General features: G+C 41.8%; 1 protein-coding gene across 4 annotated transcripts in view; it reads left to right on the forward strand.

Moving 5' to 3' along the window:
• The window catches only part of Mgam (maltase-glucoamylase), a 140639-nt gene that overhangs the window by 73844 nt on the left and 43279 nt on the right, over positions 1-23516 (forward strand). For all 4 annotated transcript variants that reach the window (XM_055602126.1, XM_055602127.1, XM_055602128.1 and 1 more), the window contains 22 exons: positions 814-902; positions 2466-2515; positions 2906-3073; positions 5293-5442; positions 5771-5971; positions 7233-7387; positions 8714-8882; positions 9138-9234; positions 9965-10077; positions 11157-11282; positions 12856-12984; positions 13224-13334; positions 13625-13687; positions 14976-15110; positions 15517-15604; positions 16522-16660; positions 17435-17568; positions 17685-17719; positions 17811-17927; positions 20010-20158; positions 20759-20843; positions 21672-21728. In XM_055602126.1, the coding sequence (XP_055458101.1) occupies positions 814-902; positions 2466-2515; positions 2906-3073; positions 5293-5442; positions 5771-5971; positions 7233-7387; positions 8714-8882; positions 9138-9234; positions 9965-10077; positions 11157-11282; positions 12856-12984; positions 13224-13334; positions 13625-13687; positions 14976-15110; positions 15517-15604; positions 16522-16660; positions 17435-17568; positions 17685-17719; positions 17811-17927; positions 20010-20158; positions 20759-20843; positions 21672-21728 (2560 nt within the window). The remainder of the gene's footprint in view (positions 1-813; positions 903-2465; positions 2516-2905; positions 3074-5292; positions 5443-5770; positions 5972-7232; positions 7388-8713; positions 8883-9137; positions 9235-9964; positions 10078-11156; positions 11283-12855; positions 12985-13223; positions 13335-13624; positions 13688-14975; positions 15111-15516; positions 15605-16521; positions 16661-17434; positions 17569-17684; positions 17720-17810; positions 17928-20009; positions 20159-20758; positions 20844-21671; positions 21729-23516) is intronic.

Raw genomic sequence — 23516 nt, forward strand, 5'->3', positions numbered from 1 at the left:
ACTGCTTCCTTTTGCCCATGATTTCCTGCCCCCATACCTCAACCTTGGTAACCATCTTAATCTGTCAGGTTTATTTTTCTTTGTTTTTATTTGTTTGTTTCCAGTTTTGATTGATAACAGAAACGAGGGACAAGCATGTAGCTGCTTTTAGGGTTTATTTTTGTCCTCCAAAGAAAATAATAGTCTTTAAATAAAGTTAGTCAGCCAGGCATCGAGGTGTATACTAGAATTAGCACCTGAGTGGCAGAGGCACTGGGTCATGAGTTCACAACCAACATACATGGGCCAGGTAGCCAGTTCTCTGCTAGTCTGAGCTGACTGTCTCAAAGACAAACAAACAACTCCAAAGAAAGACTTTCTCCAAATAGTTATTGTTGTGTAGACAAGGCATATTTCGTCTGTTCCTGAGTGAAACTTTCTGTAGCAAAGAAAGCATGAAAACCTGCAGAAGCAGATACCCTGCTTATGGGATGGTCTCTTCAGTGACCTGGCCACAGCATCATTTTGTGAGACTTTCTCCATTCCACACAGTTGCTATATCAACGCAGCCATAGACTTCTCTGGAGCTGATGTAGTGATTCTGATGTTTACTCCCTGGCATCCTGTCTGAGTATTTGTCCCTGATATGTGGGATATTTCTATCATGTGACAGTGATACTACAGAAAGTGTCTTCTAGCATCCTTGCCTCTGTCTATAAAGGAAGAAGTCATCTGTGACTAATACCTTTACCTACTGGAAATTTGTTTCTAATATTTTCCAAAATCCCTTTTGCTCTAAGGATTTGTGTCTTGTGTAAATCTTGCTCCCCACAGCCGGAAGAACCCTCTTGGCCTTATCATTGCCCTGGATGAGAACCAAGAAGCAAGAGGAGAGCTGTTCTGGGATGATGGGCAGTCAATGGGTGAGTACCTTAAAAGGGTGTGGCCAAGGAAAGCTGCTTCAGACTCTGTCCCTTCATTCCTGCTGGCCATTCAGCTGTGGTGACAACTCACAAGGCATCCTAACAGCAACATCAGCGATAAAACATTTGTTTCTGGTTGTACTGGTGAGAAGCCATAATAGATGAACCACAGCTGGAGACAGAGCCCCCTTGTCTTTGTCTCGGTGGCTCCGTCTCTCTCTTCTTGAAATTTCTCTTTGGTCAAAAATGTCTAAGGCTCTCATGTCATTATTAAAAGACACATTACATGACTCTGAAGGACACATTACATGACTCTTCTTTAATTCACCTTTCTGTGAATATCTCCACCCCGCCTCAAGTCCTTGGGGGGGCAAGTGTTAATGATCTGAAAAGCATACTCATGTCAGGGGAAGGAAGGAGCCCACATATCTCTGATTACATGCATTTTAGGTGCTTCAGCACATTTCCTTCACTTTTTTCCTTCCTTCCTCTTTTACTCCCTTCCTTCTTTCCTTCCTCCCCCCTCCCAATTCCTTCCTGCCTTTCTATTGCTTCCACTGCACTAACAATTCTCAAGACTCGAATTTTGGAAATGAAGCTCCATCAGAGCTTTGCCTTGGGAACACTGCAAAGGAAACTTTCACAGTTCTAGAATTAGGAGAAGACAAATATGTGGGCTTGCAGGCTCTGCACAGTTACAGGAATGTGCAATACTTATCACAACACTTATTGATGTTTCTGTAACTTCTAACGGCAGCATTGGCTCTATAGAACTTGTTATTATCATGGTTCATAGTCCTTGAACAGCCTTTCCCAATTTACCCTTCTACTTGCCCCTGAAAACTATAGTGTAGTCCTCTGTTTATAATAGTTCATCTACTTAGCCCCTGTATGAACAGAGTTCATGTATTGCTTCTCTTTTGTTGACTCACCCACTTCTCCTAGTACACTACGATCCATATGTATCTCTGCTCTCACAATGCAGAGTCCTTTTCTAATACTAAAGATTAGCAATTGTATACATGCACTGTAACCCTTTTATTGTCATCTGCTTATTTTTACTGTTTTACCATCCTGGCTCTTTTAAAAAATCCAACAGATTTAAAATATCATTCTTAGGAAGGATTATAGGGGAAATTTTCTTTCACACTGGGCATGGCATTGACTTTAAATACGACACCAAAACAAGGCTAGAAATTTACAAAGAGTTTACATGGCCATGATGGAGAGCAGCATAGGCACTTCTTCACAAGTTGAAAACACAACTACCGTATGGCACAGAAGTCCCATGTCTAGGTATGGGCCATCCAAAAGGACTGGAGACAGTCTGTCTGTCACAGCGATACATGGCCTCTCACATTCACTGTGGCATCATCTGTAAAAGTAAAGGTCCAGAGACTGCCACAGTGTCCGATGGATGAATGAAAAAAGATGTTGCGATACACAGAACGGGTGAAGTGCTCCTCAGTCAGGAAGAGACCGAGGAATCAGTTTTGAGGAGAAGAAGATGAAACATGTGTTCTGTGTTCACCAGGACAGTCTGACATCTCTTTCTTCTTTCAGATACTGTGGCCAAAAACATTTACCTTTTCAGCGAGTTTTCTGTCACTCAAGTGAGTAGCATATTTTAATGAATATTGTGTGGGATTTTGTCAGAAAGTGTATTTATAAGTTAATGATCAGTCTTTATGAGGTAAATAGTTACTATTTATGACCTAATGAATAATAACTATATCAGCTATGTTATCAACAAGAGGCAACAGTAACATTAAAGAAAATCAGCTAGCATTGTAAAAGACAAGTTTGTAAAAAGTCTGTCTGGTTCCCCCACTCTCTCCACTGGCATTGTAACAGTAAATTTGCATCCCCATAGCATACAGCAGCATAGAAAACTGAGAGGCCTTCAGAGCAGCCTGAGGGTCTAGTTTATCCTGAGGTATCTGAAAACCTAGGGACTCTTCATGTTCATTCTTTGTTCATAACTATGCTTGATTGTGTTTCAGAACCAGTTGAATGTGACAGTTTCAAATCCCAACTACAAGGATCCCAATAACCTGGCATTCCAGGAAATCAAAATCCTCGGGACACAGGCAATTTTCAATGTTAGAGTGAAGGAGAATGGTGCCCTCACTCAAATGTCTCCTCAAATCAGTTACAATTCAAACCTGAAGGTAAGAATTCATTTTGTGAGAGAGCTTTTCGCAGATCTTCATGGTATCATGGTAGCAGTTCTTGCTAAAATTTCATGGGTTGCTGAAGGACAGGAGCATGTCTGAGGCCTGTAAGGAGGTCAGAGAATTTAAGAAGATAGTAAGACAGGAGATGGTTTGAGCCACCATAACTCTAGTTTTTCCATCCTTATTCTCTTGTCTCTCCATGTTTGCTTAATCTAAATGTATATAGGACAGGAGCTTCTGGAAGTTGATGGCTTGTGCTTGAAGGTTAAGGTAGAGATGAAAGTCCCATGATTAAAATGTTTAAATTAATTTTATTTCTTTGGTTTTAATTTTTTTTGTTTTAAACTTTATTTAAATATAGTATAGGTTTTCTAACATATGCATTTGCAAGAAATATTTTATGAAAAAGAACTTGGTGGTCCTACTAACTAAGTTGAAGGGTGATTAGGAAGTGGTATTTTGACAGATATAATGAGACCTAACCTTTCCTTAGGACTTCATTCCATTCTTCTAGTCTCTCAGCATTATGAGCACCCTTTCCCTAGTCAACTGAGCTTTCTACTAAATGGCATAATGATCCCATTTGACATTTTCTCATCATATTCAATGCATCACTTTACATACATATTGCATACATAGTGAAGTTATAAACATAGGATTATGTGGTTTGTTGTGTCTACTGCATAGTGTAAGACAGCTGAAGGATGCATATGTAAAAACAAGCGTTGTTCAGGAAAGAAACTGAGATAATTACCATATCACCAAAGGAGCTCTTTATTGTTTGCATCAGGGTGGTGAGAGGTACAATTCACATATTAAAAAATATATGAAAATATTAAGGAACCTCAACTAACATTTGTCAAATATCTACTTTGGTGTTAATTGCTGTTCAAAGCTTGGTAGATTAAATTGAGAGCAGCTTTCTGGAGAAGAATGACTGGAATACTAGTTTTAAAAAGTTTCATGGAAATGGAGAGATAGTTCAGCAGTTCGTAGCATTGGCTGCTCTTCTGGAGGCCCTGGTTTGATTTTCACCTACATTTTGGCACCCAAACGTTTGAACCTCCAGTTCTTGGGATCCATTGAAACCTCTGGCCTCCATGGGGACTGCTCACAAATAATGTAGAGACATGCACACAGGCAAATACCCATACACATAAAATAAGGTTGGATCTGTCAGCTTTATGTGACAAGATGTCTGAGATGGCAAACAGATGAAAGGTCTTTTTCTGTAATAAAAATTTCAAAGATGAAAACTTGCTGGTGTTGACTCAGAGGTTGAATTTTATCAGAATTCCAGTTTATCTTGTGTAATGACTTGAAGTAGCTGCTTGGATCCAGTCACAAAGTACTTATTCTAAGACAGAACAAAAAAAGGAAAACCAAAAAAAAAGAGAAGAAAGAGCAAGGCACAGATAAAGCTGAAGAGGGAGGTCCTTCTATTCAGAAAGAAACCCTGGCCAAGCAAGGGAACTCAGATTTCTTTTTTTGGCCTTGCTAATTCTACAGTCATTAAATTCTGAGCTATTAATAGTCAGAATCTATTCTTTAAACACCAAGAAAGAAAAGTATTATTTATACTTATAGCTATTATTGTGTTCCAGAAAGGGCCCTGTTTTTCTAGAAAGTATTTGTCTTGGTAATGCTCTCCAAATTGAGCTTTCAGAACAGGGCAGTCGAAGGGCTCAGAAGTCTTACATTATCATTCTGTAACTCTATACCTGACTTAGAATGATGGAAATTGAAGCTTATATAACGATATATGTAAACTCCCCAGTTTAATTGACAAATCTGATATAAAAAAATTGACGTAATTTGAGTTGAGATTCCATAGAGCACAAGAACTCCAATCCGAGACACATTACTCATGTTGCTCTGTGCATTAGACGCTCCCCACCAAATAGGTCATGTTAAACATTTATTTCTTACAAAATAAATAATGGTCAAATCATCGTTGGAGGGAATTAAAAAAATCACAACAGGTTTTTCTTGGTCTATCTCTAGACAATGTGATATAGAAGGTTTGATAAAATAGTGGTATTTTCCTAGTGTCCCTGACTATGTCTCACCCCATAGATACAATTGTATTTTTGTAAAGATGTGTGTCATTTTTTTCATTAAATGTGTGTCCTTTGGATAAACTAAGAATGGCATCTATACTTAATTTCCGTGAAAAAGGCTTTTGTCCTGAGGATGAATTTCCATTCCTTCAGGTTGCCACCATCACAGATATTCAGCTCGTGCTGGGAGAAGCATACACAGTCGAATGGGACAATATAAGGGACCAGGACAAGATAGACTGCTATCCTGATGAGCAGGGTGCTTCTGAGGAAAACTGCATTGCCCGTGGCTGCATCTGGGAGGTAACCATGCTGAATTTGTTCATATCACCTGAAAACCCTTGCAACCCAATCTAATTGTCTCTAGCATAGCCCTATAGTTAAGGTTTATTAAAATCCACAGGAATAAGAGACTCCAGATGATCATTATTTAGGTTGAGGGGTGGAGTGGGTAAGAGTGGGATGTGTTTACTCTGCTGTTTTTAGATAAGGAAGTTAAATTCATGCTTACTTAAAAGCTTTAGGCAAGAATGAATGAAGCTATGCCTTTGTCTCCACATAAATTGTCTCTTCTAACTCTGTTTGAAAACTTCTTATCCCTGCTGATACAGAATACTGACTTTCTTTTCAGGAATCCAGCTCTTCTGGGGTCCCTTTCTGCTACTTTGCCAATGGGCTGTACTCAGTCAGCAATATTCAGTATAGCTCACATGAGGCCACAGCTGACATCTCCTTGAAGGCTTCTCTTCATAGCAATGCCTTCCCCTCCACACCTGTGAATCAACTGCAACTGAGAGTGATTTACCACAAGAACGAAATGCTGCAGTTTAAGGTAAACTCATGGTGTACCCTCAGGTGTGGACAGGGCCTTTCTAGTTCCACTACTCTTTGCAACTTAGTGTCATGAAATTTTGAAAAGACTCATTATATTTTCATAGCAAAGTACTCTAGATCATCATCGTAATGATGAGGGCTATTAGATGACTGAAAGAATAGAGAGATCTCCACAGAAGTTGAATTAGAGGAAATCATTGTGACTAAGAGGAAAATGGAACAAAGGAAGCAGATGAAGGTACTAGGGAAATAGGGCAGTTATGGCTGAGTTTGTTCTAGGTATGAGGAAAAAGATGGGGGACAGTGGATGTATATAAGACCTTGAGACCATCCTGGTCATTCCTGTAGACTCTAAGAGGAAGATGTGCATGGAGTAACTGCCATGTTCCTAGATTGCATGTGTGCCTATGAATGGTAGGGAATTAAAGAAACTGAGCATATTTGTGATTGACAGTGTAAGAGGAGGAATAAGAATTTGAATAAATAATTGGAGACATCTTTGAAATTCTCATGGAAGTGAGTTCTTTATCTTCCATGGTTTAATTAAACCAAGGAAGCAAGGATGGAGTAGCTATCCTGTTGCTTTTTCCTTATTAAATTGTGAGCTGCTCCAAGAAGGATATGTTTAATTAAGTATAATTAATTAATTAATTAATTAATTAATTAATTAATTAATAATTTTCAGGTTTCCCTGCATTCCTAATCCACATGTAAAACAAGTATATGTTATGTTTAGAAATACCACACCAGTTTCAGAGTGAATTTTCCCAGCTATCCAATGATAGAAAGGATGAACAAATGTTCTAGAGCTCATAACAATGAGACCTGACCCAGATCAAGCTATTAAATTAGACACTGTTCTCTGGTATGCTGATTAAGCCCTGCATTGTGAGGTTAAGAAGACAAGACATGCAGCATCTAGTCTCTGTCAGTCCCTGTAAGAGTATGCTGCAGTATTCATCTAAAGTACCATCCTAGGGTAAAGTGTTGTTTTGAAATGACAGGCGACTGAATGTTTACACTACTGACCTCTTGCTTTGACATACTTACATGCTATACATGATCAATTCAGTATACTTAGGATATGTGCTGTTTCAATCCTCTAGTACTTTGTGAGGTGGGAATGCAAATTCTTCACCTGACATTTTGAATTACATGGTGCAATATTGTTAATTATGATCACTGCCAGCATGCCAGGAAAATATCATACTGTAATGCCATATTTTTGTGTTTACATGAACTGATTTCCTCTGGCCTAGATCTATGATCCCAACCACAGTCGGTATGAAGTCCCAGTGCCTTTGAACATCCCCAGTGCTCCAACCAGCACCCCCGAGGGCTGTCTCTATGATGTCCTCATCAAGAAGAATCCATTTGGAATTGAAATTCGCCGGAAGAGCACAGGCACTGTAATGTAAGTGGTTCCTGGTCTGACTCTGAGTTACTGCTCTCCTAAACACGCCTCACCAGGTGCAGTGTCCTTGATGACAGCCAGGCTCAAAGCATCATAGTGCCATGTTCTCATCGATGATGTGTTGGTTACTTTCTATGGCTATGATAGAAACATGACCAAGACAACTTATGGGCGTGATTATTTGAGTTTCTGGCTCCAGGAGAGGCAGGCAGTCATGCAGCCGGAAAGATGGGCATTCACATCTTGAGCAGCAGATAGGAAACAGAAAGCTAATTAGGATGGTGTGAGGCTTTGAACTCCAAAGCCTGTCCCCACTAACAAACTTCTCCTCCAAGGCCAAACTCCTAATAGTCCACAAACAGTGCCAAAGTGGGGACCAAGTATTCAAATACAGGGTTCTATGGGGGAAATAACTTATTTTAACCACAGCAATGAGTAAGTCTTTTCCTTTGTTAGAAGAAATATTTTAAACTCTGAGTGTGACAATTAAGGCAGTTACAGGTAGATGGGTATATGTTGAACAAGTATTTATTGAATTCTTCTGTACACTAGATACTGTTCTAGGTACTGTGTTTCTATATATGTACTCTATTTCTTCTCACAAACAAATTTTAAATTATTTAATAAACAGTATTTGATACAGTGACAATTTATATGTTGGAACAATCAGGAATTCAGATAATGTGCTGATTCAGATACAATGATCTGAGCTTGTTCATTCAGAGGAACAGTTGATGCAGAAGTAGAACCTAGTTTAGAAGTCCCACATGGACTTTTTGGAAAAGGAACATTTGCGATAGAATGGTAGAAGCCATTGTTATATGCCTGGAGGAAGGGTACGAGTTACAATAGGGAGATTCCATTGAGGTAACTAACAGGATGAAGGTGGGTGAGGAAGGATGGACGCTAGGTGGGCTTTCAAACAGGAACAGCCCTGGAGTCTCCACAGGAGGCTCTCATGAGACGTGAGTGAGCATGAGAGTGTGAGTGTGAGTTGGTATGAGGTGCTCATAGCTCTCTATAAGTTTAGGAAGTGGACCATCAGAAGTCAAGACAGAAGCCATGGTGAGTTTGGAATGTGATGAAATGTTTCAACTTGCTACTGTGGACAACACTAAAGGGACACAATGATACAGTTAGGAGAAAAAGTTGGGGTGACGGGGCCTTTAGCAGGCGTGTCTGCATTTATTGCATATGTATATTTATATGGAAGGTCTCTAGTACTGACGTGTGGAAGTGGAGGGCTCTGTGGTGCTCACAAGGGCAGCCTTTGTAAATGACTGGGAAGCTGACATTCTCTTGTCCATGTCCCTTCTCCCTCTGCAGCTGGGACTCCCAGCTCCTGGGTTTCACCTTCAATGACATGTTCATCCGCATCTCCACCCGCCTGCCCTCCACATACATCTATGGCTTTGGGGAAACTGAGCACACCACCTTCAAGATAGACCTGAACTGGCACACGTGGGGCATGTTTTCTAGGGATGAGCCCCCGGGGGTAAGGACAGAGTGCTTGTGGTCTGTGTTCTCTCCCTCCACCCACACTGTGTCTTGTGCTTCTCCTTTCCAGACTCCACTTGACACTCACCATCTGCCAATAGATCAGAGGTCATTCTTGGGTGCCTTGTTTCACATGCATTTACCTTATTTTAGTGAAAAGACTGGACACAACTAAATAAGCAAAGTTCTGTTCATTTTCTTTCTTGGGCATTATTTCTCATAATTGCTTCTGTTTTCTCCCCTTGACTCTCAGTACAAGAAGAATTCCTACGGTGTCCACCCTTACTACATGGGGCTAGAGGAGGATGGCAATGCCCACGGAGTCCTCCTGATGAACAGCAATGCCATGGGTAGGACAATGCATGCACCTGCTATTCTGTGTGCCGATCATTCTTTCTATGAAGTCATAACACGATTGATTTAGATATCTCTGATATATGTATACCCTCTCAGGGAATATTTTGTATAATAAACACAAACACTGGTAAAATGCTGTCAAGTGAGTATCTACTACTATAAATCAGCTGCTGAAGCAGCCACATAAATAGAATTAATTTGAAGCTTTGAGTCAGAACATTCACTCTAGGGAAATGAGCTTATATAGCTCATTTGTATGGCATATGGGAAAATGATGAACAACCAAGAGTCTGGAAATGCATGTGTACAATATTGGAGCAACATGAGGAAGATCCCTAGTGAACTGAGAGTATTGTATCAACGGTAGCTTTGCCAGTATAGGATATTGGTATGTTATCACTGGGAATGTTGCAGGATATACACACTCATGCTCACTGTGCTTTTTTAAAAACTATTTATGTGTCTTAAAATATTGTGAAATAAAATGTATAATAATAATTTGATTGAAGAAAGACAAAAGACAAGGCACACTAAACTGTAAACACCCATGGCTTGAGGAATTTCTTTTAACTTCTTCAGTTCTGTGTGGGCCTACTCCAGATCATCTGCTGTCATTACAGTGCAGTAGCAGAAAAAGAGTGAGGATTTCAGGGCTCATCCTTCCTCAACGTGAAAATGATGTATCATGGTTATCAGTTTTTTTTTTTGTGTGTGTGTTTTCAGATGTGACTTTCCAGCCCTTGCCTGCCCTGACCTACCGCACCACAGGGGGCATTCTGGATTTCTATGTGTTCTTGGGCCCAACTCCTGAGCTTGTCACTCAGCAGTACACAGAGGTGGGAAGGAATTAAATTGACTCTGCAGCACATTTCTTGTTTCAAATCCCATTTTCTTCAGCACATTTGCTGTTCCAAAGCATGCATTCATTACTGTAACTGTCACATGATAATCATAATTGATGGCTTTCACTGAGGCAGGAATATTGTATAATGAAGAGCAAAAGAAAAAAAAAGTCATCCTTATAGCTGTTGAATTTATACCACCTCTATACATTATAGATGAGCAGATGCATTTTCATGCAAACATTCTAGTAAGCGAGTGACAGCACTGGTGTAGATGGTTGGAGTGGTGATGATATGGTAGGAGGGGTGGTAACTCTTGGTGGCAGTGGTAGCAGTTTTACTAGAGCTAGTAGTCATGCTGGTGAAAGTAGTGATCGTGATGGTGATGGTGTAGTTGTTGAAAGTGATGGGTACAGTGATTGGACTGGAGTGAACGTGATGGTGATGTGACAGCTGTGGGGAGAGGAGATGCAGCTGAGGATGCTAAATGTCAGTGTTGTGATAGTGACGTCAGGGGGGCAGAAATGATGGTGGAAATGGTGGTGATGGTGGTGGTGGTGATCGGTGTATCGTGGTGGCCACGACTGGCTATGGTTGTGAGTTTTAAGATATTTTGATGGTCATGATAGTTGTAGTGGTGAAGAAGCTGGCATCTGGTGGCAGGGACTGATGTGACATTGATTGTACAGTAATTAACAAACACGTGTGCAAAAGTATTGCCACTGTCATGCATTTGAGACAACGGCATATACAATTAATTTTTTATAAACACCCTGTGGGATGGATAATACCAATATCCTGTTTGACCATAACAAAGCAAGCACAAAGAAGTTACTTCATTAAGCCCAGGCTCACACTGCTGGGAGGTCCTGCAAATCATTCTCCGAATCTGGCAGTTTGTGTCACAGTCACATAAACACACACATATACCACATGCACACACATGCAGACAGACACACACACATAGAGCACTCTTCTTTCTTGATTTAAATTTGTAGATCGTGTAGCTTTGGAAAAATTAATTTTCTTACTTTTTATATGACCTTCATTCAGCTGCTTCTTCTGCTTTCTAGTTGATTGGTCGGCCTGTGATGGTACCTTACTGGTCTCTGGGATTCCAGCTGTGTCGCTATGGATATGAGAATGACGCTGAGATCGCCAGCTTGTACGATGAGATGGTGGCTAAGCAGATCCCCTACGTACGTACATGTCATGGTGTATGGTCTCTGTGACCCCATAGAGAGCTCAAATGTCCCTATTTTAAGACTTGTCATATGAGTTCTGCTAGGACACAGTGCTTCATCACATGACTCCAACAAAGTAATAGCATCTTAGAGCACTATTGCTCATAAAGACGGGGAGTCTGTAAGGCTGTGCCAAGGCAGTTTCTGCAGTATCATGCTTCCATCCCTTTTTTGAAAACATGACTTTAAGACATTCAGTCATAATGTTCTTGGTAGGAATAAGAGATTTTTCTAACCATAATTATGTCTAATAAATGTCCTAAACTCAGCCAGCCCCCATAGATGTAGATTTGACTTCAGTTCCAACACTGTTAAAGCACTTCATCAAACCATTTGATCACCATCAAGTCTGTTGCTTGGTGAATGCTAGAGACTTAGATTGAGATTCAGATGGAAACCCACAGAACCAGCCATTTTTTAAAATTAATTAATTTTTTATTAATTACAGTTTATTCACTTTGTATCCCGGCTGTAGCTCCCTCCCTTGTCCCCTCCAATCCCCCATCCCTCCCTCTTCTCCTCCCATGCCCCTCTCCAAGTCCACTGATAGGGGAGGTCCTCCATCTCTTCTATCTGACCCTAGTCTATCAGGTCTCATCAGGGCTGGCTGCTTTTTCTTCTTCTGTGGCCTGTGAAGGCTGCTCCTCTCCCAGGAGGAGGAGATCAAAGAGCTAACCCTTGCGTTCATGTCCAAGACAGTCCCTGTTGCCATTACCAGGGAACCCTCTTGGGCTACCTGCCATGGGCTACCTCTGTTCAGGGGTTTTAGTTTTGCTCCATGCATGGTCCTTGGTTGGAGTATCAGTCTCAGAAAAGACCACTGAGCCCAGATTTTTGTTTCTGTTGCTCTCCTTGTGGAGTCCCCTCCAGGTCTTTCTATCTTCCCCTTCTTTCATCAGATTCCATACACACTGCCCAAAGTTTGGCTATGAGTCTCAGCATCTGCTTTGATACCCTGCTGGGTAGAGCCATTTTTATTGAGGACTCAGGATCCAATACTTTGAGGGGATCCTGTAGAACACTATCACAATTTATTGATTTATACTTAAAGTTTTATTCTTAAAGTTTGTTCAACTGATGAGAAGTACCTTCTGCAGTGTGTCAAAGAACAAGAACTCTTTGGTTTCTCTGAACGTTGGCTATTACATGCTAACTACATATTTTGTTTCACATTGCACTGAAGTACTTTTACAGTTTATGTTCTATTAGCACTAGAGAGCTAACCTTATTTTCTTTGAAAAAGAACCAATTTCAGAGGTAGCTTGCAGGGAATATCACTGCCTTAGTTTCTTACCCAGTACTCTCTCTTACAATGTTTATTTTTATCTTTTCAGTAACCCTTTCAGACAGGCATAGGCATGATCTATCATTCTGTTGGTGGCTTTGACTCCAACTCTTGGTCATTCTGTTCTTGAGTGGGAATTAGAAAACTTACTGATAGTCCCAGGGTCCATACTTACAGTATGAGATAGCTCTGGTTTTGAAATGCGGCCCAGAAGCAGCCACTGCTCCCTTGTGTCATCCCCAGGATGTGCAGTACTCAGACATCGACTACATGGAGAGGCAGCTGGACTTCACACTCAGCTCCAAGTTCACTGGGTTACCAGCCCTGATCAACCGCATGAAGGACGATGGGATGCGGGTCATCCTCATTCTGGTTAGTCCTCCTGTGGCTGTGTAGGCTGTGGATGGGACACTGGATGGGCTTGTGTGGGGATGGCCTTAGACTGTCTGTCCTTTCCTGTTCTTACAGAGAAATACAGGTGTGATCACTACAAATGTAATTCTTGGGTGTCAAGAAACCTTACAGTGCAAATTGAAACTAGGGACTTGCCTTTTTTCTATCCACCCTCATTTGATCTTAACTTTCCCACCTACTATGTGCCCTGATTCCAGGACCCAGCGATTTCTGGCAATGAGACACAGCCCTATCCTGCCTTCACCCGGGGTGTGGAGAATGACGTCTTCATCCGATACCCCAATAACGGAGACATTGTCTGGGGAAAGGTATGCACTGGGTGGTCACTCAAGGATCCTCACCCTGGGCCAGAAACCCTGATGATGTGTACGTATATTTGGTTTTCACCTCTTCCATTTGGTCTTTGAGGTCTCGGTTTTCATTTTATAGCCAATGTTTATTGACAACAGTTAAGAGCTTCATGGAATCCACTTTTCTATAGAACAATCCTTAATGAAAGCTGAAGTCCTAGGACTAGGGCTTAAAGTTTTCTAGGAAATTCTGTCTATGGCATATTGTCTGAGGCATTTCTATTGATCTTTCTTTTTTGTCCCCACAGGTCTGGCCTGATTACCCTAATATCACTGTGGACCCCTCTCTAGACTGGGACAGTCAAGTCGAGGTAAAAGCCCTTTGTGGATGCTGAATGTAGTCAGGGTTGCCAGGAAGATGCAGCTCTATCTAGGATACTGGATGTGTATACACTTAGGACAGAGACTTGTGAGGAAGAGTAACTTGGGAACATTGTTGCACTTGTCAGCTAAGAGGCATTGTTTTATGTGTAACAATGTTTTACTCAAGTTATCATGTTGGCATTATTGACCTTGGGATTTAAGACTCAGACTGCTCAGGTTTTCTGTCCATAGTTTCCCATGTCACAGTGGCAATTTCAAATCGCAGGCTTCCTGGGGCTAAGGATTACTAACTCATAACTGGATGCTTAGCTCTAAGAGTCCCATCATTTATCTGAATAAGACATTTCTTTTCCTTTAAAACAGTTTGCAGTATTTGTCTTCTGTTACTTGATTTTTTTTCTGTGTTTCTTTATGTTCTCACAAAGGCTGCTGCATACTCAGGCATGAATCAGGCACTCATGCTTCCCTCCTGCATTGGACCCTAAGATTTTGCTTTTACTTTTAGTTGTGGTCTTGTATTATTAATTTGCTTTCTTCTGTGAGTAGGCTTTTCCATGTATTAGAGCCACGTAGCCTGGGTTTCAGCCCTAAATATTTTTCTCCTCTTCACTTGCATTTGTTGTTTGGATGACAGCATTCCTGGACTCAACTGGCTCAGGACGTCTCAGGCTCTCCTCTTGCCAAGATGTTATCCAATGCGGTGATGCAGCCTGTTTATTTTTATGCCAGTTTTTCTCTGAAACCCCTTTGACTGGTATTCTCAGGGCTGAGATTAAGTGTCTGGCCTGACCTTTATCAACAATCATATATGGGTGACAGGGATTGCAGCAGTATGTGCTGCTAGGAGGTGAAAGATGTTCCCGTGTACCAGGCATGTGTAAGTGTTGAGCTGATGTCGAAGCTATGTGTGGTTCATGAGGTGCAGCTGTGGTCTGGAAACCTTGTTAAGGTCAGGGTTAAAATCATGTGGGCACGAGTTAGAAAATTTAAATTCAGGTTTTCACTATGCAAAGTCCAGGATCACTTTTAGCAGCCTATTTTGCACAATATGGATGGTCTCCAAAAACTGGAAAGTTATGTTTTTGGGGTTATATATCTTTACTCTACAATTTGTTCTAATTAGTCAGGAATATCATATTACATAGGCTCTGGTCAGACATCACTATGTACAACTGTGGATGTATGAGATTTCATGGAATTAAGTTCTTAGTAAGTGCCTACGTTCTCGCATAACATGTTCATTTACAGTAAGTGGATTGTCTGTTACTTTGACAGCAATACCGAGCCTATGTGGCCTTCCCAGACTTTTTCCGTAATTCAACTGCCCTGTGGTGGAAGAGGGAGATTAAAGAACTCCACGACAACCTTGAGGATTCGGCAAAGAGCCTGAAGTTTGATGGCCTGTGGATTGTAAGTGTGTGTGTATGTGTTGGTTGCAGTATGTGGATCCTTGGCATTGAGCAAGGTGATAATGAATTCCAGAGAAGGAGATAAATATAGCAAAGTGCCGATCATCTGTCAAACTTAAGGACTGTCCTCACTGAGGAACTTGTCTGACGTTTCTGCTGTAACAACTTTACAATAATGAATGGAAATTCCTTCAAACCTGGTTTGTTGTAAGGGGAAAAATAGATCATGTTGCTAGTCATGTTGAGGTCAATTGTTCTTTCTGGGTTGTGCTTTCCTGGTGGTTCAGTCCTCTCTGGACAGCATTTACACAGAAGCGATTGCTTGAGATGGAAGGTATATTTCTTTGTTCCTCATCTCACAGGATTTAAGTATGTTTAAAAATAATCCATTATTTTTCTATACATAGGATATGAACGAACCCTCCAGCTTTGTGAATGGGGCAGTCCCTTCTGGCTGCAGCAGTTCTGATCTGAACCGTCCTCCCTACATGCCCCGTAAGGACCTTGGCAATCTCCCGTGGTGGCACAATGGCTGGAAGGAAGAAGAGGCTGGCATCCTGGTGTTACTCTGACCAGCAAGGACACCTTCCTGGGATGGTTTTGGTTAAATGGGGCCTGAGACGAAAGCACATTATTCTATCTAAGTGGAGATGTTAGAAATTTTCCTGAATTTGTCCGGAAATCATGCAACTACGATAATGTCTCTGTGGTGTGATAGCTTACAGAATTTCTTTTCTCACCGATATGGGTCGTGATTCCCCTTTGCATGGAGCTCATGGACTTTGGAGTTAGAGTTATGCGTATCTATAACTTAGCTCCAAATAGTATAATTAAGATGTGTGGTGTTACCCTCCAGGGACATTACCACATCTAACTTTTCTAAGCTGAAGGCGGTAGAGCACCCTATCCTCTCACAGAAATGTAATAAGAAAAGCATGGGAAACCTGTTTATTAAAACTTATGGGACTGGAAAGATGGTTCAGCAGTTACGAGTGAGTACAGTCTTGACAGAGGACTCATGTCAGGTGGCTCAAAACCAAACCACTGGAAACTGCAAGTCCTGAGTTTTGAATGCTTTCTCTGGTCTCTGCCACACAAACACACGTGCTTTCATGCACACACACACACACACACACACACAAATAGATCAAAGTAAATCTTATCATGACACTTGTATCTGGACCTGCCCAGAGCGAATATTTGAATATTCTTCCCACACCCCTATTTTCTTTGGTGAATTTGATGTTGAAATGCCTTCAGTTCCCTTGCTGCTTAGAGAAGTTCATTGTTCTCAGGCCCCTGGGAAGGGGAGTAGGAGCCAGGGAGGGGCTGTTAGTCTCAATATCTCCTAGAAAGTGGTCAAGTATTCGGAGTCAAGGCTGAGCTTCACTGACTTTCATCATTTTCTTCAGACGTGGAAGCCAGGGACAGGGGCCTGAGCAGCAAGACCCTGTGCATGGAGAGCGAGCAGATCCTTCCCAATGGCTCCCGGGTGCGGCACTATGATGTGCACAGCCTGTATGGGTGGTCCCAGACCAGACCCACCTACGAGTGAGTGGCCCTCTGCCTTCTCCAGTTGATGGAATCTAAAGGGACAGTCAGTGATGGGGTTATCTTCCCTAATTTGACCTTCATTTCCATGAGCTGAAGAGCAATTTAGCTATAACTTTGTGATTATAATTGAGAAGGAAGTGTTAAACCATGTACCATAACATCAGTGAAAAACTGCTGGTGATAATACTACTAAGAAGTAGCTTTAGTTAGAAGGGACAAAACAGGAAAGGGAGGGCTGAATCTTTGCTCCTTCATTTCAGAAGTGGATAATCTTTTCAGATGTCTGCTATTTTATTTTTATTTGTTTCTTAATTTTTCTGGACACTTTGATAAGATATCCAATTTTCTTTTATTGAATTTCACTGTGTTCTGCATTCAAAGTATAATACTAATTGTCCTTTGGGAAACTTTGGAAAGGAATTTCTATTCTTCCCCCTCACATATAGCAAGCCAAGTATTGGCTAAATAGCTAAGATCCGTTTTTGCAGGCCTACCTTTTGGTGACAGCTGGTGGGTTCATCATATGATGAGTTTTTTGTTTGTGTTTGTTTTTTGTTTTGTTTTTGTAAATGAGGAAAAGGCATGTACAGGATTCTCCTGGTATTAAGATTCCCATTGCCAGCAGAACCCTTCCAAATCAGATTTCCTGATGCCCTCTAATGATGCAGCAAATATTTGCCATCCTACTCTAAGCACAAGGGTTTGGAGGAAAGGCTCTATTTGTTTCTTTCCCCTGCCTCTTTTCATTATACCATCTTGTGTTCCAACCAGAGCTGTGCAGGAGGTGACAGGAGAGAGAGGGATCGTCATCACCCGCTCTACATTCCCCTCTTCTGGACGCTGGGCAGGACACTGGCTGGGAGACAACACAGCTGCCTGGGACCAGCTGGGGAAATCCATCATTGGTGTGTGGGCTGAGCCCAGGGCTTCTACAGACAGGGCTGGGAGTAGGGTCCTTGGCGAAGGGGGAGGAGGCAGAGGATGAGTGTCTGTCCTGACCCTGCTGCACCTCTCATTGCAGGCATGATGGAGTTCAGCCTCTTTGGCATTTCCTATGTAAGTGTCCTTTGCATGCTCCTCCTCCCTAACAAGGTGGCAGGGTCTCAGAGAAAGGAGCAAGAGCTCACCTTGTTCCTTGTTGTTTCAGACTGGGGCAGACATCTGTGGGTTCTTCCAAGATGCTGAATATGAGATGTGTGTTCGCTGGATGCAGCTGGGTGCCTTTTACCCCTTCTCCAGGAACCACAACACCATTGGGACCAGGGTAGGCTGTCAGCTCGCTCCCCTATACTATGTCACTGGAAATGCCACCCCAGGTCACGAGATCATTCCTGCTGTCTGCATTCCTTGGGGACATCTTCAAAGCCATTAAGCCTTCTTCTTATAAGCTATACACTTCAATATTATTTTGATGATTCCATATATTTACAAAGAATTTTTGATATGTTACATAAAGAATATCTTATAGAGTCATAAGATATTGGCTGTTTTACAAGTATTAAGAATATTCTTTTTTTTAGAGTATTCGATGTTATAGATTTCTTTTCTTTTAAAAATTTTAAATTAAATTTAATTTATATATTTGTTTATTAGAATTCATTAACTTAGTATCCCTGTTGCAGCCCCCTCCCTCATCTCCTCTCATTCCCAACCACCCTCCCTCTTTTCCCTCTATGTCCTTTCCCTAGTCCCCTGAGAGCTGAGGATCTCCTCCTCTTCTATTTGACACTAGCTTATCAGGTTTCATTAAGGCAACATCATCTTCCCTTGTGGACTGTCAAGGCTGTACACCCACGGGGACTTGAACAAAGAGCCTGCTACTGATTTCATGTCAGAGAGAGACCCTGTACCCCTTACTAAGCACCCACTTGGACCCTGAGCAGCCAAAGGGCTTTCTTTGAACAGGGGGTCTAGGTCCTCTCCATGCATGGTCCTTGGTTGGAGTATCGGTGTCTGCAGTGCCCACCCCAAGGGCCCAGGTGTTTTGGCTCTGTTTTTCTCCTTGTGGAGTTCATGTCCCCTCTAGGTCTTTCTATCTCTCTCTTCTTCCATCAGGATTCTGGCACTCTGCCCTAATGTTGTCTATGAAACTCAGTATCTGCTTTGATATCCTAGTAGGTAGCATCTGTCAGAGGTCCTCTGTGGAAGGCTCCTGTCCTGTTCCTTGTCTTCTCTTAAATCCAATATCTATCCTGTTTGCCCTTCTGAATGAGGATTAAGCATCTTCCCTAGGGTCTTTCTTGTTTAACTTCTTTAGGGCTATAGATTTTGGTACATCTTTCCTATATTATATCACTAATTTCCACTAACAAGTGAGTATATATCCTATGTGTCTTTCTGCTTCTGGGCTATATCACTCAGGATGAAATTTTCTAGTTGCCTCCATTTGTCTGCAAATTTCATGATTTCCTTGTTTTTAATTGCATTGTTTAAATGTACCACACTTTCTGTATCCATTCTTCCATTGAGTTATATCTAGGTTGTTTCCAGATTCTGACTATTATGAATAGAGCTGTATCACACATGGATGAGCAAATGTCCTTAATGATCAGTGGGGCACATTTTGGGTATATATGTCGAGTGGTATAGCAGGATCTCGAGGTAGCACTATTCCTATTACAAAGAGGCACCGGACTGATTTCCAAAGTGGTTGGACAAGTTTACATTCCCCCAGCAATGGAGGAGGGTTCACTTTACATCCTTGTTGTAGTCCCATACCTCCTCCTCTACCAGCCCCGTTTCCCATCTCTCCTTTGCTTCAGAAAAGAGGAGCTTTCTTTCCCATCCAGTCCAGCTCAACAAGTTGCATCAGGACAGAGTATGTTTTCTTCCTTTGTGGCCTGGCAAGGCAGTCCCGTCAGGGGAAAGTGATCAAAAAGCTGACAAGTAAGTTTGTGTTTGATGCAGTCCCCACTTTTCTCACTAGAGGACACAGGTGAGACCTAAGCTGCCTATTTGCTACATATATCTGGTGTCTAGATCCTGTTCATGCATGGTCTTTGGTTGATGCTTCAGTCTCATCAAACCTCTCTGGGCCTTGGTTAGTTGTCTCTGTTGGTCTCCTTGTGGAGCTCCTGTCCTCTTCCAGTCCTTTTCTCTTTCTTCCTACTTTTCCACAAGACTCCCTAAGCATTGCCGAGTGTTTGCTGTGAGTCTCTGCATCTGTTTTGAGGCACTGCTGGGTAGCACCTTTCAGGGGACAACTCTATTAGAGTCCGGTCTTGAGATCTCACATGCAATTGTTTTGAGTCCAGTTGAGTGGAAATATTTGGAATAAGCTTTCAGAGACCGTAAGGCCCTTGAAAGTTCCAGCTGTGCTCTGAACAGAACTTTTCTTTTTCTGTAGAGACAAGACCCTGTCTCCTGGGATGACGCCTTTGAGGATATTTCCAGAAGTGTGCTGCAGACCAGATACACCCTGCTGCCATATCTCTACACCTTGATGTACAAGGCCCACACGGAGGGTAGCACTGTCGTGCGGCCTCTTCTCCATGAGTGAGTGTCAAGGTGGATTTCTGTTAAATCCATGTATGTAACCTGCATAGTGGGAGTTGAAGAAACAATTCTTCTACTCTGAGGTGTGACTTTCTTTTAATCGTATTGACCTGGTAGAGACCATCCTTTATCAGTCCTTCTGTGCTTTGCTTACCACTCGTCTTGAAAGGAAGGCCAGCTATTGAATAGAAAACAAATTAGAAAAGATCCAATGTCCCTTAGAATTGTTTTCTGTTTGTGTCCTCCTTTTATTTTGTTATATAACTTTATTTTGTTCTATAATTCTAGTCCTCCATTTGTTCAGGTCACCTCCATGAGCATTCTAGTAAAGATTTAAGAACAAAAAGAGTTTCACATTGAAAATGTGCCATAATGAAGAAGTAGTTTGTCCATGAGCACATTTCTCTGCAATTACGGACATTTCAGAGGCAGGACACAAAGGGTAATGTAGGGTATTTCACTCCCACTAGCCTGGCCTGTGTACAGAGGCAGAGAACACACAAGTGTCTCTGACACAGGTCTTAACTTGAACATCTCCTCAGGGCACTAAGAGCAAAACCTGTCAGGGTCTGACTGTGACACCTTCCATTCCCTTTCCAGGTTTGTGTCAGACCGGGAGACCTGGAACATAGACAGACAGTTCCTGCTGGGTCCAGGCTTCCTAGTCAGCCCTGTGCTGGAGCCTGTGAGTATGGAGTCCTCAGAGACCTGAAGGACTGAAATGCCAGGCTGAGTGAATATGAAGATGGAAGTAGGGTGTGAGACAGATCCTGAGACCTGGTTTTTAGTCCACATTTGTCTGTTATGGTCCTTCAGAGTAGGATTCTGTGTCTTGGGTTTTCTGCCTCAAATCTTTCTTGACAATAGTTCAAGTTGCTGAAATAGTCAAGGTGAAAAGAGTTTTGTAGTTTATTTGAACACATGACTGTTTTCCCAGTGTTTAAAATGAAACGTGTAGGATGAGGTATGGGAAGTAGTTTTAAGATTTTTATGGCCTCTGTCACATTTACCTGAAGTGCTCAGAACGGCTTGCTACAAGGTGTCGCCTTGTGGCTGGCTGGTATTTACTTCCTTTCATATAGTTACACACGTAGCAAGCAACATTTCTCCATGTCTTCTGTACCTGTACCTATGTCAGCACTTAACTAACTAGAGAAGCTAATCAAACCATGTTCAAATACCTTTGAACCTGCAGGATTTTCCTTTTCTGCTCTATACCCAACCTTAGCTATTGTGTCTTTAGAGAAAGGATGAATCAGTCTTCAACAGAAGGTCGACATTTTCTTTGAAGTCCTGTTCCTCAAGGGGCTTTAGTGAAGGTACTGGTTTCTGTTAGGCAGTTTCTCCCCCTGGAGACCAGGGAAGGGAACAGAGGTCTCAGAACTGGTGGCCTACAGAAAGCTGAGGCACCTGTACCCAATTCCAGCTCTATCATTTTATGCCACTGTTCAATGCAGGTTGCCAACTCCATCTCAGATGGCAATGCCCACACCCGGTCTGTGTTTTCTTTCAGAGCGCCCGAAACCTCAGTGCATATTTCCCCAGAGGCCCCTGGTATGACTACTACACGGTACGTTTGCTAAAGGGTCCTAGAAACTGGCAGTGTTAGAGTTCCATGTCTCTGAGTGTGACAGGCTCAGAAGACAACAGACCAACTCTGACTCAGGAAATCTGCTGCTGTGGTTGAGCGCAAATCACAAGTATAAGCCTGTCGTCTTTTGCCTGGCTGGATGTGAGCATGTCTTTCCTCATGCTGACGCTGGCACATGGTGAAGACTCTAGCAAGCTCTGTTCCCTACGCCAGAGAGCGCTGAAGAGTGTGGTGCTTGACCACATTTTTGTTTATGTGAGCTCACCTGCACGGAGACCCCTCCCCCTCTGTATTTCTAAGTGTCTGTCGCTGTTGCACAGATGCTTAACGAACGACTCCATCTGATTGACTAAGATGGGCGAGATATGGTGTTGTCAATGAAAACACTGATAAAACTCCAAAAGGAATAAGACGCCATTGATTCGGAGCCAAGGATGAGTTACTATTGCGTGGGGTCAGGGATTCAATTTCCCCAAATGACATGCTGCACTGTGGAAACATATACATGAACTTTTTATAATGATCTAGCAACAGAAAGCTGTAAGTCAGGAAGTCTATCAGATAAATTGTGGTTCTAGTGCAGGAGAGGCCGAGGCAAGAGGATTCATCCAGTCTAGCCAATCAGCAACTCTAGGTTCAATGAGAGCCTTTGTCTCAAAAACAAACAAACAAACAAACAAGTAAACAAGTAAATAAATAAATAAGGTGGAGAGAATGATGGCTAGGACAATCAGTCCTACACATACTCACATACACAAAGATATCAAAGATACACACACATACAGACTAATACATATATAAACATTCGTATATAGGTGTGTGGATATGTGCATACATATGAACACATAATTACATACAAGCACACAGACCTTCACACTCACACACATGCACACACACAAATGCACATGTACACATTCATATACAGCAGCAATTTTCAACCTATAGGTCAAGACCCCTTTGGGGCTCGAACAACCCTTTCACACAGAATAGCCTAAGACCATCAGAAAACACAGATATTTACCTTATAATTCACAACTGTAGCAAAATTATAGTTATTCATTAACAACAGAAATAATTTCATAGGTGGGGGTCAGCACAACATGAATAACCGGGTTAAAATGTCACAGCATTGGAAAGGTTGAGAACCACTAATATACTGCCATATCCACATGTGCACACATATGAACACATATATACCATACCCACAGACAGATATATACGTATATATACACGCTATAGGACAGCATCACAGAAAAGAGCTTTCTGACCTGCTTTTACAAGTGCCTGCCCTAAACAACGTGTATTAGAGAGGAAAGGAGCAGTAGCAATGCCCCTGTCCCCACCTCAGAAGCTATCTTTCGTTGATAACCTTAGTCTTCTCTAAGGGAGACTCAGGAGAGAAACAAAGTATCTCAAGAGTAGGCTGCATGCCCAGCAGCAGAAGGCACCAGAAAGTGAACTCAATAGCCTTTTGGAGTTTCCTTGTCTCATAATGCCTTGGCTTTCTTTACATTTTACTTTTACTTTTATATGTATGTATGTATGTGTTACCCTATAGCTCTTGAGTATATATTATGGGTTCTGATGGTTTTATGGGATCCTTGAATGTGTGAGCGAGTGTGAGTCTTCAGCTATATCTCTTCCTTGGGCCTTTTCTTGGGCTCTTCCTTCTGTTTGTTTGTTTTGTCATATTCCAATTTGTTTGGTTTTGCTTTATCATTTATATTATATTATATTATATTATATTATATTATATTATATTATATT

This window comes from Psammomys obesus, unplaced genomic scaffold (genome assembly GCF_907164565.1).
Source record: "Psammomys obesus unplaced genomic scaffold, mPsaObe1.curated_primary_1811, whole genome shotgun sequence".
NCBI lineage: Eukaryota > Metazoa > Chordata > Mammalia > Rodentia > Muridae > Psammomys > Psammomys obesus.